At 37.5% G+C, this 13,550-nt stretch overlaps 1 protein-coding gene across 2 annotated transcripts in view; it reads right to left on the bottom strand.

The window, feature by feature from the left end:
* STK4 (serine/threonine kinase 4) overlaps positions 1-13,550 on the bottom strand; it is a 77,013-nt gene that overhangs the window by 41,217 nt on the left and 22,246 nt on the right. The window contains exon 10 of one of the 2 annotated variants that reach the window (XM_073309684.1): positions 125-282. In XM_073309684.1, coding sequence (XP_073165785.1) covers positions 125-282 — 158 coding nt within the window. Of the gene's footprint in view, positions 1-124; positions 8,249-13,550 lie in introns of those variants that run through there. The other variant, XM_073309685.1, reaches the window with a different exon arrangement.

Raw genomic sequence — 13,550 nt, 5'->3', positions numbered from 1 at the left:
CTGTAACTCTGGTGTTTGTACCTTTGAGGTTCTACTGTACCTTCTCCAAATAAGAAACTTGTTACAGTAAGATTAACAGAAAACCTTTAAGATGGCCGTATTACATTTCAAAGTATATACTTACACATTCGTAGTCTCCATCCTGTGGTACTTTCCAATCAGAGGAATTTTTTGTCGGGCCAGATGCATTCTTCCCAAAGCTATTGAGCTGATTCTCCTTTTCTTTTTGTTCAAAATATTCCAAGAATGATGGTTTGGCTGGCTGCATTGTTTCATCGCTCCCTGGAAATATTTAAAAAAATAGTAAAACAATGGTCACTTCTGTAAAAATCAGAAACTAGAGCATTTGATATTTCAGCAAACAGAATCTGTCTCAAGCAATTAGTTCACTAATAATATTTGGCAAAGCTGACAAAGTACTATCTATGTGGAAAGCTCTAGACAAATAGCTAATCTTCACGCCATTACTGTGAGAGAAGTATTATCCCCATTTGCCTCGGTTTCTCCATCTGTAAGAGGTTAAGAGACCACAGAGCCAGTTGCATCAGAGCCAGGATTAGAAGTCCAGAGGTTCTGATGGTTAGACCTGTGCTGAGTCCATCAGAACAAACTGCTTAGTGACTGCTAAGACATGCACTACAAGCTGCATACAGACTTCAGCCAGCTGGATGCCAGCTTATTTATTACCAACTAGGTTGTGTGCCTTATAAAATATGAAAAAAAGGATATAAATTAAAGTTCAACAATGAATGAGATCAGAACCAAAATTTGTTTTACAAGTGAGAACATGCTACATTTTCCATTTGACTGGAACAGGACAGAAGGCCAGCTGCCACCACACTCCAAGAAAGCCCCTGTAAGTTCCTTTGTATAACGGTTACATACCCTATCCTTTCCTGAAGGCGTGGGAAGGGACTATTAATTTTTTAAGGTATGCATGGGGTCGGGGAGAAATAGATTTTAAAATCAACACTTATTCTAGCAGATTCTTTTGCTAGGATATTTCCCTTAGTCAAATACAGGTTCTCCTACTGGGTCACACAAGTTAGATTGGATTAGAAATAAGGATGGTAACATGCCCTGCCTTCCTTCAGCCACATTTACATTTGGATTGTGGTTTAATGTGATCTGTGCAGTGGTGCTGGAACTAGAGGTGCTGGAGGTGCAGCCGCACCCCTTGGCTTGAAGTTTTAACACCAAATACATGGTTTCCATCAGCAGCACCCCCACTATAAATATTGTTACAGCACCCCTGGAGCCGTGGACATTTAAGCATGAATTCACCCAACCGATCCCCTCTAGCACACTGTCACCCCTGCTCATCTTATGTCAAAAGTGGAAGTGTATGGCCATACATTCAGTTAGGACACTGACGCCGTTTGAAACAGACGAGATTTGAGGTATAGATGAGATGGGATCTAGGAGAAGCCCAGCCTTCCTCAGTTGAAGGATCATTAGGATGCCTTATGGGGTTATTGGTCAGGGGAAAAGAGACAAAAAGTGAACAGACTGTAGCCTCAAAGCACCGGGGCGGGGGGGGGGGGTGGGGAATTAGACAATATAAGAACTGTTAGAAGTAACAAAATATTGAAAGTTTCAGTGTGGCTTCTTGACAGTATAAAAGGATAGGACTGTCAAACTTAAGACTTACCTGCTAGTGCAACTGGTGCAGTTTCAGATGTTGTTTAATATGTATTCAAATTTATGTCCAGCTGACAAACAAGATTTAAAGCAGATAATACTTTGTACAGAGTCTCAGCATAAGAATAAAAATATGCTTGTACAGAAGATATACTATTGCAGCAAGCTACACCTTAGGATCATGAAAACTGAAACTGTATTTACAAAGATTATTCATAGCTAAACGCAAAATTGCTTTCATTTATGATAAATTGCTGCATATGGTTTTTGTGCACATTACATATGAGTTAGTTCTGGAAGAGCAAGTCAACTAACCTATTTTGAAGACCCTGTTTTCAAAAGGGAATGTTATTTCATTGTAATAAAAAAACACAGTTTGCTACACAATGCAAGAAATCTATCATGTCTAAATACATTAAGCATTACAGAAGTCAAGTCTCACATGTCCATAAAAGCCAGGCAACTCATAAATTCAGCTTCCCACAACAGTTACCCCAGGTCAAGTGCTAGTATAAATGGCACCAAAATTAGCCAAACATAAGCCAGGTCTAGACTGGGTAGTTAAGATTACACCATCAAGTGCCACACAAGTGAATTAAGTATAATTGCCAAAACTAATAAAAAATGGGGCTTAAAATACATAAAATACATAAAATAGTCTCTTAAGTGATTTGCCAGATGTCCATAAGACAATCTTTGGCAAAGAGTTTCACATTTTGGAGATATGCAGACATAAGCCTGTCAAAGATCTAAATTTTCCAAGAGACTGTATGCTATTAACTGGTGCTTTATTTTTGGTATCTGGAAATCCATACATGTTTAGTCACAGAAGTAATTCTTTAAAGTAAAACTGACATATTATATTGTAGAACTTCATTTCCAGATTTTATTTGATTATTAATAGATATAATGGTTTGAATTCTTGTACCAACTTGATATTTTAAGGACATCTTGTGTGTTTACAGAAGTGTTAAATATAGAGTAAAGTGAACTTCCATAAAGCAATAAGATATTTTAGCATGATCCTTGGCTTCAGATACTGAAAGAGACAAAGGGGTGGCTGTACAAATAATATGAAAATATCATTACAACTCTTTAAGCTGCAAATATCTTGTAGTCTTTCCTGAGCCAGCAAACAGCTGAAAGATGAAAATAAATGCTTACACATCTGCATCATAACAGACGTTAAGACAAATTATTTTATTCTACCACTGGCAATAGTTTCCTTTTTTAAAAAGCCTCATTGTACAGAATCAGATCAACAAAGCCACCTTCAGACAGACTGCATCAAAGGTCAGAGTCTGGAAACGTGTTTGCAAAGTAGAGAAATATTGTGCTATTGGGGATAATTACTGAAGTAGTATAGAACTCTAATTACCCACTGCGGTGACAAAACATTTATTTAGAGAGTGAAGATACTCTATGCATACCCATTCTATGCAACTGCAAGATACTGTTAGAAGCAAGATGCACATTATAAATGTTAAAGTCAATGAATACAAAGCAACGTTTTATGTGGTGGAATTTTGTAGAATAGGCATGAACTCATGTTGGACAGTACAATCAAAATGAGGTTTAAGGGGCCTAATGTGAGTAGCTCCAATTGAGGACAAGTTGAAGGAGGCTGGGCTACACTGGTACGGGCATATCCAACGGAGACCCAAGAGTTATATCAGTGGGATGGCTCTTGACGAAAGATGGCTAATGGGGAGACCAAAGACTCTGTACACAGACCGGATATCAGTGGACTCCAGAGAGACCAATCTGCATGACAGCAGAGAAGAAGGATACAAGAGTCGCCAACCCCAAATAAGCAAAGTGTCAAGAACGAGGAGGCAGCAGCATGAACTCATCTGTGTAAACACACACACACACTCACTCTATAATGGTCTGGAGTTCTTTTTTAAAAATCTATATTAGAATGAACAGTCAAATTAGTGGTTTGAAAAAGTCATTTTTAAATACTCCTTCACAGAGTACTACTTGATTTTCATGAGCTTATATTCTTACAGAAAGATCATTTTGCTTAGATGTAGTTGCTGTACTGCAGGAATTAATTCAGAAAGTAACCTTTAATCAAATTTTAAAAAAATTTCCCCCTCTTCCCAGAACAGTAAAATTTTATTCTGCACCAACTAACTGTTGCTCACAGTAACATCCAGGGGTAGGTGCAGTCAATCACATCACTAGTTACTTCAGTCATGGAAGGTTCCTTTGGTAACTTCAGTGAAACCAAATTACACATTTCTGATGTTTAGTCAACTAAATTTCTGTTTCCACACAGAACAACAACATAAGGATACAAATAAAAGGCAAATGACGACAAGCAGCTTCTGGGTTAGATTTTGATAACTCTACAATAGTTAAAAGAAAGCATGTACTGTACTTCTCATCCACCGCTAACCATGAAGTCAGCTTTGTCCTTTGAGAGATACAATAACCTTCAGTCTTTAATAGCTACCAATTAAGTACATTTGTACGGGACATATTTTTAACCTTAAATATTGATTTACTGGAATAATTTATTAAACTGATTAAGATGCAGGTTTACTAATTGACGAGGAAATGATGAATGGAAAAAGACTGTAAAATGACAAATCTAGCACAGCTCTGGGGATTTTTATAAACTTTAATTGCTACTATAATTTCAGAGTCAGGTTGCTTATTTAGAGAGATTGACAGAAACGCTCCTTGAGAAGGAAAGACAATACACCAAGTCAATGTCATTCTGGCATGGTAGATTTATTTTTGTAATCCTGACTTATATCAATGCCAGCTTTGCAGAAAGGTCATCTGCTATTAATTCAATACAAAGTTCACCTGTTTAATTCTGTTTAAGGTTTTCATAGAAACCAAAGAAGAAACTAAAAACTAAGTCTGGTTCTGTAAAGAAGGGTATCAGATATTGGCCACTGCTGGAGGAAGACACCAGACTAGATGGGACATTTCCTAGTATTACAGGGTGATATCAAAATATTAATGTTTAACAGAAGTGAAAGTGCACAGAGAGAGATAGAGAATCGCTACTGGTTATACTGTGGGCATTATGCATGTCAGACTGGAATAACTTCTTTATGTAAGCACATACTTAGGACCTTAAAAAAAAAAGCCTCTTATGGAGATGAATCAATATAGCTCCTCTGGAGCTGTTAATGTTTCATCATTTAAATATGTAGTCATCATTTTAGGAGCCATATTAATTACAAAATGGAACACAACAGCTCTGTTGGAGCCTTTCCAGTCTATTACATGTTTAGGATATTTATTTAGCACCTTCAGTGCTCATACCACGTTATTGTAAAGTTTGCCAAACGAAGAATAAAGATCAGAATCCCTACCCAAAAACGAACTATGAACAAAGAGAACACTCAACTGTGCTGTTGGTATAATTTCTTTGAAAATTGAGAAATATTAATGTTTAAAATCTATTTTGGGACAGATGTTAAAAAAAGAACAGCAGTGAAATGTCACTGCCATGGCTGCTCAGGTGAAGGGAAGATCGCAAATCATGTATGGCAAGTCCCCCCCCCACACACCCAAAGGTGAGAATTTTAAATCAGTGCTATACGAAGTACTCCATATTAACATTAAATTTCAAAATTACTGTTAAACATAGCCTTGTATCTGGTAAATAGCCACTGCTTTGAATCTTCATTAGTGTTGCCCAATAAACTCTAATGGCATTTGGACGGAATTTTCCAAAACCAAAAGACTTCAATAGGAGTAGAAATAGGCCAAGGAAGAATGCTTTTGAAAATTCCACCCTATTATTCAAGTAAGCTTGCTGAGTAGTAAAACTATGAACGTTACAAGAATGTTTCTCTCCTACTAAAATAAATGGGAAATAGAAACCAATGCAATAGGAAAAAAATCCTTATTTTACTATTTTTCCCTCTTTATAGTGATTCCCGCCTCATCACCGAAAGCACGTTCCGGAGCTGTTACTGGCTATGATAGAAGTATACCTATTCCTTCAAGAGCTGTAGCTCACGAAAGCTTATGCTCAAATAAATTGGTTAGTCTCTAAGGTGCCACAAGTACTCCTTTTCTTTTTGCGAATACAGACTAACGTGGCTGCTACTCTGAAACCTGTACTCTATAACCTCTTGTGTGTTCTTTAAATCCCTGTTCTGTTTTAAAGAGACCTGTGCCTGAAGCATGTAGATTTTCTGCATTCCAAATCAGAGCTGGGGAAACTGCACTGCAAGTACATTAAGATTTTAAAATTAAATGTTTAACCTGCAGCCCTGCCAGTTTGCTAATGGACATGTTCATGTACAGAACTATAATTCTATCTAAAACCATAAAATGTTTGCTTATGGGGTTCGTAATATTATATTAGAGAAGTTAGATATTGAGCATGTGTATATTTTCCTGATAGGAAGACTAAAGATTATCAAAACAAAAATTTGATTCTTTCCTCTAAACTTAATAGAAAGGTTTTTAATTAAAAATGTTGAGGATAAAAACAAGCTATTTCTTTTTAAACATTACCATGAAGTGCTGAAAGCCCAAATGCACAAACATTGCACTAGTGCTTTGAAATTCTTGGATATAAAAGATTGTAAATACAAAGTATTTGTCTTGTACTCTGTCTTTCATCATGGCTTAGACTTGTTGTATCGAACTATTTGATATGCCTATCCACTGAGAATGAGAAAAAGTTTGACAAAATCTGAGTAGTTGGGCATACTTTCTGGAATTACATACTAGAGTACTAGGAAAGAACTTGACTGACTTTGTTAGACAGACTTTAGTTTGCTCATGATCCTAGTAAGCTGCAGCATCTAGACAAGTTACTAGAGGACTACAATTAAGTTCCAGAGAGTGCGTGATTTGTGATAATGGGCTATAGGGTGGCAGGAGCATGTACACCAAGGACTTTGGAAATAGTAAGTTATTTGTTTTGTGGTAGCATGAAGAGACCCAAAATAAGGATCATGGTGCGCCACATCCAGGAATACAGAGTCCCTGTATAGAAAAGCTCCTGATCAAACTTTGTGAGGATGTATCTTGTTAGTTTTAACTTTAAAAATCAGAAAAGCCATTGCTGTCTTTTATAGTTTAACTCAAAGGTCTAAGCTAAGCATTTAACAATAATAGCGCCCAATGATTACATACAATAAATGCCTAATATGCAAATTTTAAATGGAAATTGTAGTTCTGTTTGCATCAAGCTTTTCCTCAAGAGAACTACAATGGAAGTTTAAAAGCCACTTGGGATAATTTGTACAGAAACTAAGAAAGATTAACAGAACTGCATCATTTCATTCAGCATAGCAGAAAGAGGCAAATGTATTCAACTACAGCAAAAAGTATTCCACCATTAATTAATTTTGTACCCTTTAGTAACATGAACTGCAATTCACCCACATGAAGTGCAAGGCATGCAGCATTTCACAACTCCTTAAATTTACACTGATAAGTCTTCCCATGACTATGAGAAAAATTCTCAGTCCCAAATGAAATCTAAACCATGCCTAGTGGGTCCTGATACCACTGCAAAGCAACAGAGAACCATTACAATTAATTCAAAGCATCCAAACTAATTTATTTTGTAAACTATAAAGTATCTTATATTCATTCAAGAAAGAATATTTGTTCGTAATGACACAGAAAAGTCTATGGTACAGGTGATAGAGGAATCTTTCTATAAAATGATAAAAGGTTCTGTGCATATTCTGTGATGCAAGAAAGCTAGTTAAACTGAAGACCACCCTTTTTGACATCTTTCTTTAGTATGTTTTATTAAGAACTATGACAATATTATACTAGCCCACAAGCAAATGAAGGGACAGAGGCTGCTTTCCTCCCCATACATCACCACAGGATTTTCTCACAGGGAATTCTTCTCTCTCAGCTTGTTTGCTTTAGTCATTGGACTAAATACATGAAGGCACTGGAGAGAAAAGCTGAAAAAGGGGAAACAGTGACAAGTTCTGATTGGATAACTCATTCCTAGCCCATATCATAATCTTACCCAGCAGCAACTTTACTTGGATGTGTTGCAATCTTTTATATCCAGGGTCTCGCACACAACAATCTAAGGATTTTGATTGGTATACAGCTGAATGAGAATACAGACATGTCAGCAACTCCTTTTTTAACATTTGTGGCCATAAAACTTACCAATGCTTAAGACAGAAGCTAATATTCATACACCACATTTGTTGCTGTTCTTCTGGGAGAAAAATCCTCAATAGCATAAGTAATGGCTAGTAAGAGGAATTCCAATTTAGAAGTGGCACTCTCTTTGATCAAAGTACTTTAAGATTTTATTTGAGAAACTATTTGTTCCCAGGAGGAGGACATTTCCTCCACAGTTCATTCTGGTCCTCACAGGAAATAAACTCCTAATTATTCTTAGAGGAGACAGGTAGGTCAGAGCTAGCCTGCAGATTAGACACAACTTTATCCCAAAATAGTAAATTTAATCATAAATAATTCACCTCTTTCCTCTACATCTTTCAAGATACTGTTGTGGTATATGGCCCACTGTATACTACTCAGTACTCCATTACTCATGATCTCCATCTTGATCAAGTCATTGCCCGTGTCCGAAAAACTTCTTCTAGTTTCTATCACTGGCATTCATAGATACACAGTACTGTAAAAGCAATAAAGGCACTCAGCTGTATACTTCCAAGATTGCTACATTAAACACTTATATGTCTGTTTCCAATTTCAGAATGCTGGATGGAATTTATGTTCATATATTATGAGCTTTATTAATGGTGAGGCCATGTACAATATTCAGCATGCAAAGAACTGAAAGTGGACAAGTGTGTAGCTCAGACTCCAATTGTAACCCATTTTAAAACACAATCTGTTGGGTAATGCCTTCAGATTCTCAATGTGTTTTAGAAGACATTACTCTACTGTTAAAAAACACACCACTTTCTTGACAACACCATAATGGCTGTATATGTACTCCCACTGCTAGTCTACATGACTGCACTCACAGCTACATGACATGATATTCCTGTTGCACAGATGGGAAGTAAAACAAACAAAGAGCAGTCATCTTCACCAGAAGTACTTCTGGTGTGTGAAGGTGAAAAGCAATACAGACTATAACTACCACAGGGAAATATGCCCAGTACTGAAAGAAAGTTCTCATTTTTGGACATTTATATTCACCATGCAGCAACAGTATAGCAGGGGGGAAGGAAGTGTTTAGTCAATTTAGGTATTTATACAATGCTCATCGCAATATCTGAGGACATATTGCTAATAATGCTTTATGTCCCAATTACTTTTAAATGGTCCAATTCATTTTAGATATAAAGCTATACCACTGAAAACTCAACCTAATACATGAACCGGAAGTAGTGTTATGGAAAATCATCTTCTGAAGAATAGCAGAAAAATGCCAATGACATACTTCTGCAATAACCACATCATCCATTTCAATACCAGGCAACTAAACAATTTCAGACACTGACTGTCATTAAACCACCTAGAGCTGCCTCATAAGTATAGATAAATAACGCTTTATTCATTTGCAACAATAACTGAGTGTAACACCTAGTGGATGCCTTCTAAGCCACCCACATTTAATTATGCTGTGCATTTTAAATTACAGTTTTTACATAGAAAATTAATTGCTTTACATGAAAAATTAGACTTCTAACTAGTGAAAGGCCTATTGAATGTTGGCACTTAAATATTTCACTTTAGCTAAGTTAAAATATCAATATCTTGTACATTTAACACAAGACTACCAAGACTATAACAAGTTCAGATGGCTCTTCTCACCTAAAAAAATTGCAGAGCGCACGCACACACACACCACTTTCACTCATTAATGAAATGCTGCCATCTCTAGAATAGAGGGTGGCTTCGTAACAGAGCACAATCATTTGCCAGCTTAGGACACAGGAAGAGATTTCAAGTGTAATTGGAAATTCCAGGTGAATTCATGTAATCATTGGATTTGGAATCTAGCTAAAACACTGAGGCTAATACACCTTCGCAGTGAGGAGTGCTAGAGGATCTTTAACAATCACAAACGGAGACATATTTTACATCATATCCAAATGACAAAGGGCATAGCGCTATTAGAGCTGCTAATGCCACACTGCTGCATTTGTATGCTACAATAAAGAGCCTCACTTGAGATCACTTATGATTACAGCCCAAGAAGGCAGTATAGTTATCTTACCTTCCACATCAGGTATGCTTCTACTCTTTAGACCTAAAAAGCTCCAAGGTACCAGTTTTCCTCATCTCAAGTCCTACCCATTTTATGGGCAAGTAATGCAAGCAAGATGTGGATGAGACAAGATTTTCAGTAGTGTCTACCAGCACTATGAATACTAGCAAATGGCAGGAAATGTGTCTACTGACAAACATACACACATAAATAGCCTGGGAGATAAGAGAAGAAATTTTAATAAATTAAATACACTTAACAATTGCATGAATATTAGTGAAATTTATCATTAAAGAGGAAATGACAACTTTTTTCCCCCACTAGCAATTTGAGCTCATGGCTGGCTGAAGTGTAGTTTAGTAGATGTTTTAATAAGAAAAGACAATAAAAAGATCTGTTGTGGCTATATTGAAATAATTATTCTGGTCTCTGAGCAGAACAAGAGTTCCTTATATTACAAATGAGTGCCCTTCCTTAGTGCTTCAGAAGGCTAGCTTTTAAATGTTAAAATTAAAGGTTGCTCCAAAGCAGTTAAACTCATATCAAGTAAGCTCTTAACAATGGATTTACAACAACAAAAAGAAGATGTGTAGCAGTGCAGTTTAAATAGTTGCAGTTCTCAGAAAAATCAAAGACAAGGGTTAGTGCAGAAAAGACAAGAATATCTAGTGATATTCTTGTTTTGGGGGGCTTCTGGGGGGGAAGGGGGTTGTTTTTTTGCAAACGTTTGAATATTTTGTTTTGAGTATCTCTTTGGAAAAACAACCAAACAATTGTAAAATATTTAACAAGCCAAAATTAGTACATGATGGATTTTGGTACTTCTGTATTCAACCCTATACACAACAAGTACATTTAAAATCTAGTATATTTACATGATCAAATCCTTTAAAAAAATTTCATCTAAGAACAGAAGGTATGACTCTCAAAGTTTCATCACACATAGTATGAGTTGCTAGAGGAAACGGTTTCCCAGAACTTCCATAGAAAGCCTAGTATTAAATATGACATTTCAATGTCTCTCAGACCCTTTTTCATTTAAAAGGCAGGTTTTTTGTTTTGTTTCTTTTAAATGGTACGAGAACCAGTTTTAGGCACGCAGGAGTTTCAGGCTCCTGGAAAGATTCTACTCTACCACTGCTGCTATGTAAAAGAATTTAGATCTTTATACTGTATTCACCTGAACACTCTTTACCATGATTTGCTAGACCAGTTATTTGAAAGACAGATCACTTAATACATGAATTAATGAAAATTCTCCAATTCCAATGCATTAAAATTACCATTATTTCACCCACTTAAGATTTTGAAAAATCCTTCCTCAAAAGAGTTCTGCTGCTGGTTTGATGACTTTTTATAGCTCAATCAATTTAACTGAACTTCAGGAGAACATTAACATGGAAATAAGTTGAAAAAATGGAGCATTCGAGGCAATTCACAGGAAAAGCATTTGCAAACTCCTAAGAGATTATTGCCTAGCCATCTCCCCAAGAAACAGTTATTCAAAGGAATATTAATATGGACAGTGCACTGGGCTGCACTTAGAAATTCAATATTATTCTATTGGAGGGGGTGGAAAGAAAAAAAAAGGAGTGTAAGCTAAATTTTAACCTGATATGGTAATTTTCCAAATGATGAAATCAACAAACCAACTGCATTGAAGATATATATATATTTTTTTAAATGTAGGTACTCCTTTGACAGCAAGAGCAAAAATGCTGAATGAAACCAAGCTGCTCTGGATCCTCTTGAAATTATGGCATTAAATGTACATGTACATGAAAGTAGTGTGCACAAAAGTGACGTTGCCGCTTGCACCAGGAACCTCACATTCATTCCTCAGACTGAGGAAGTCCTCTGACACTTCCAAATGTTTAGAAGCTCATCTTCCAATTCAAGCAGCAGCTGCCAGCAGCCTGTTCTGGAGCTCCCTCTTCTGGTTAGATGCTAAGACATATCCAACAACTGCAGTAGCCATTGTAGGATGTCCCTAACCACAAAATAAATGCTGGTTTTAAAGTTGGGTGTTTCATCTGTGAAAGTAAAATAACCACATACATCCTCTATAGAGAGAGTAATTGGAGGACAGAACTATTTATTTTCAGTTTGTAAGGACCACAAACTTTTGAGGTGAAGGTGAATGTAAGTGATGGTAAGTGAACTGAAATAGGCCAAAAATGAAGGGGTTTAGCATTGTTCAACTTTGTAATTGATACATTAATTCACATCAAAGAGCAATTCCCTCTTCCATCCAAGTTTAAACAGAATTTTGGTAGCATTCTTCCCTTAGTGTGAAGTTAGTGAATAGTTAACAAGTGATAGCAGAGGTGTGGGGAAATACTCAAAAGTGGAAGACTGATCATAGGCTTTTTTCTTAGAACAGAAAACAAAACACCCTTTAGATTTCTGCTCCCTTGAAAACTTGAAAAGCCATATTACTCAGATTCTTTAAAAGGAAAAAACTCAGTATGTTTTCTGTTTCTGAACAACTGGTATTCTCACCTTAAACAGCCCTTGCCACATCTTCTTGGGCAATCATTTAAATTACAGTAAACTACTGTACATAGATGCCTGATTTTCCATCTCTCTCCTTGTCACAGACTATTATCCCGTTTCAGTCATGCTAACACTGAAATGCAAGTCAGCTTTGATAACTCCGTTTCCTTTCTTCCCATTGTTATAAAAGCAGACTTCCCCTGTTACTTATGGCTAATCAATATTTGCCAAAGTTTGAAATTTCAGCAGAAAAGCCAGAGTTTGCAGAGCTCTGTATCGATTTGTAAGCATATTACTATGTGCTCCCTCTTCTGTTAGAAAAAACTGTCTTCACCGAGAGAAGATGGTGAGTCTAAAGAGCCAACAAGTGGAAAAGAGTTTCCATTTGACAGAAAACTAAGGAATTCCTGGGAAAAGTACTTCTTCTTCTTTAGTGATTTGTATAATGTTTATACCCAATTATTCTTAGCTGGTCTAATCCAGTGGTCTCCAACCTTTTTACTCCCAAAATCACTTTTTGAATTTAAGGGCAATCCAGTATCTACCCCGCCCCTTCCCCAAAGCCCCACCCTGCTCACTCCATCCCCCCCTTTCTCCCCCACCCTCACTCACTTTCACCAGGCTGGGGCAGGGGTTTGGGAGTAGGTGCAGGCTCTGGGCTGGGACCGAGGGGTTCACAGTGTGGGAGCAGGCTCCGGGCTGAGCCTGGGGCAGGGGGTTGGGGTGCAGGAGGGGGTTTGGGGTGCTGGCTCTGGGATGGGGCTTGGGTGCAGGAGGAGGTTCAAGGCTAGCGTGCAGCCTCCTGCCAGTACTTACCTCAGGCAGCGTCGCAGCGAGGCTAAGGCAGGCTCCCTGCCTGCCCCGGCCCCATGCCGCTCCCGGAAGGGGCCAATGCACCCCCTACTAAAGTCACAAATCTTTGTATTGATTGTTTCCATGGGAGTTCAGTAACTGAGAACTTAAACTCAGATCACCAGTGCTTCTTTTTTATATTTTAAAAAAGTAGTACTGTTGCACTTTCTCCCATGTCACCTCAATGCCTGGGAGGAACTCCCTGTAAACATCTGCAAAGCCATTGCATTGTCCTCCTTAAAGCTCTCCTCTGCCACGATGCCTACAAAAAACACCATCTCACCCCCACACCCATACCCTCCCAGATAGTGCTAGACAGCTGGTGTGCTGTGACTGCTACTTGTCACATTGTCCACTTTTGTTTTGTTACCACCTTGCGTTCTCCCTGTATGTTATATTCACCGGT

Source organism: Lepidochelys kempii, chromosome 13 (genome assembly GCF_965140265.1).
Source record: "Lepidochelys kempii isolate rLepKem1 chromosome 13, rLepKem1.hap2, whole genome shotgun sequence".
Classification (NCBI taxonomy): domain Eukaryota; kingdom Metazoa; phylum Chordata; order Testudines; family Cheloniidae; genus Lepidochelys; species Lepidochelys kempii.
The sequence above is the reverse complement of the archived record's forward strand: the minus strand, read 5'-3'. Positions and strand labels throughout refer to the sequence as shown.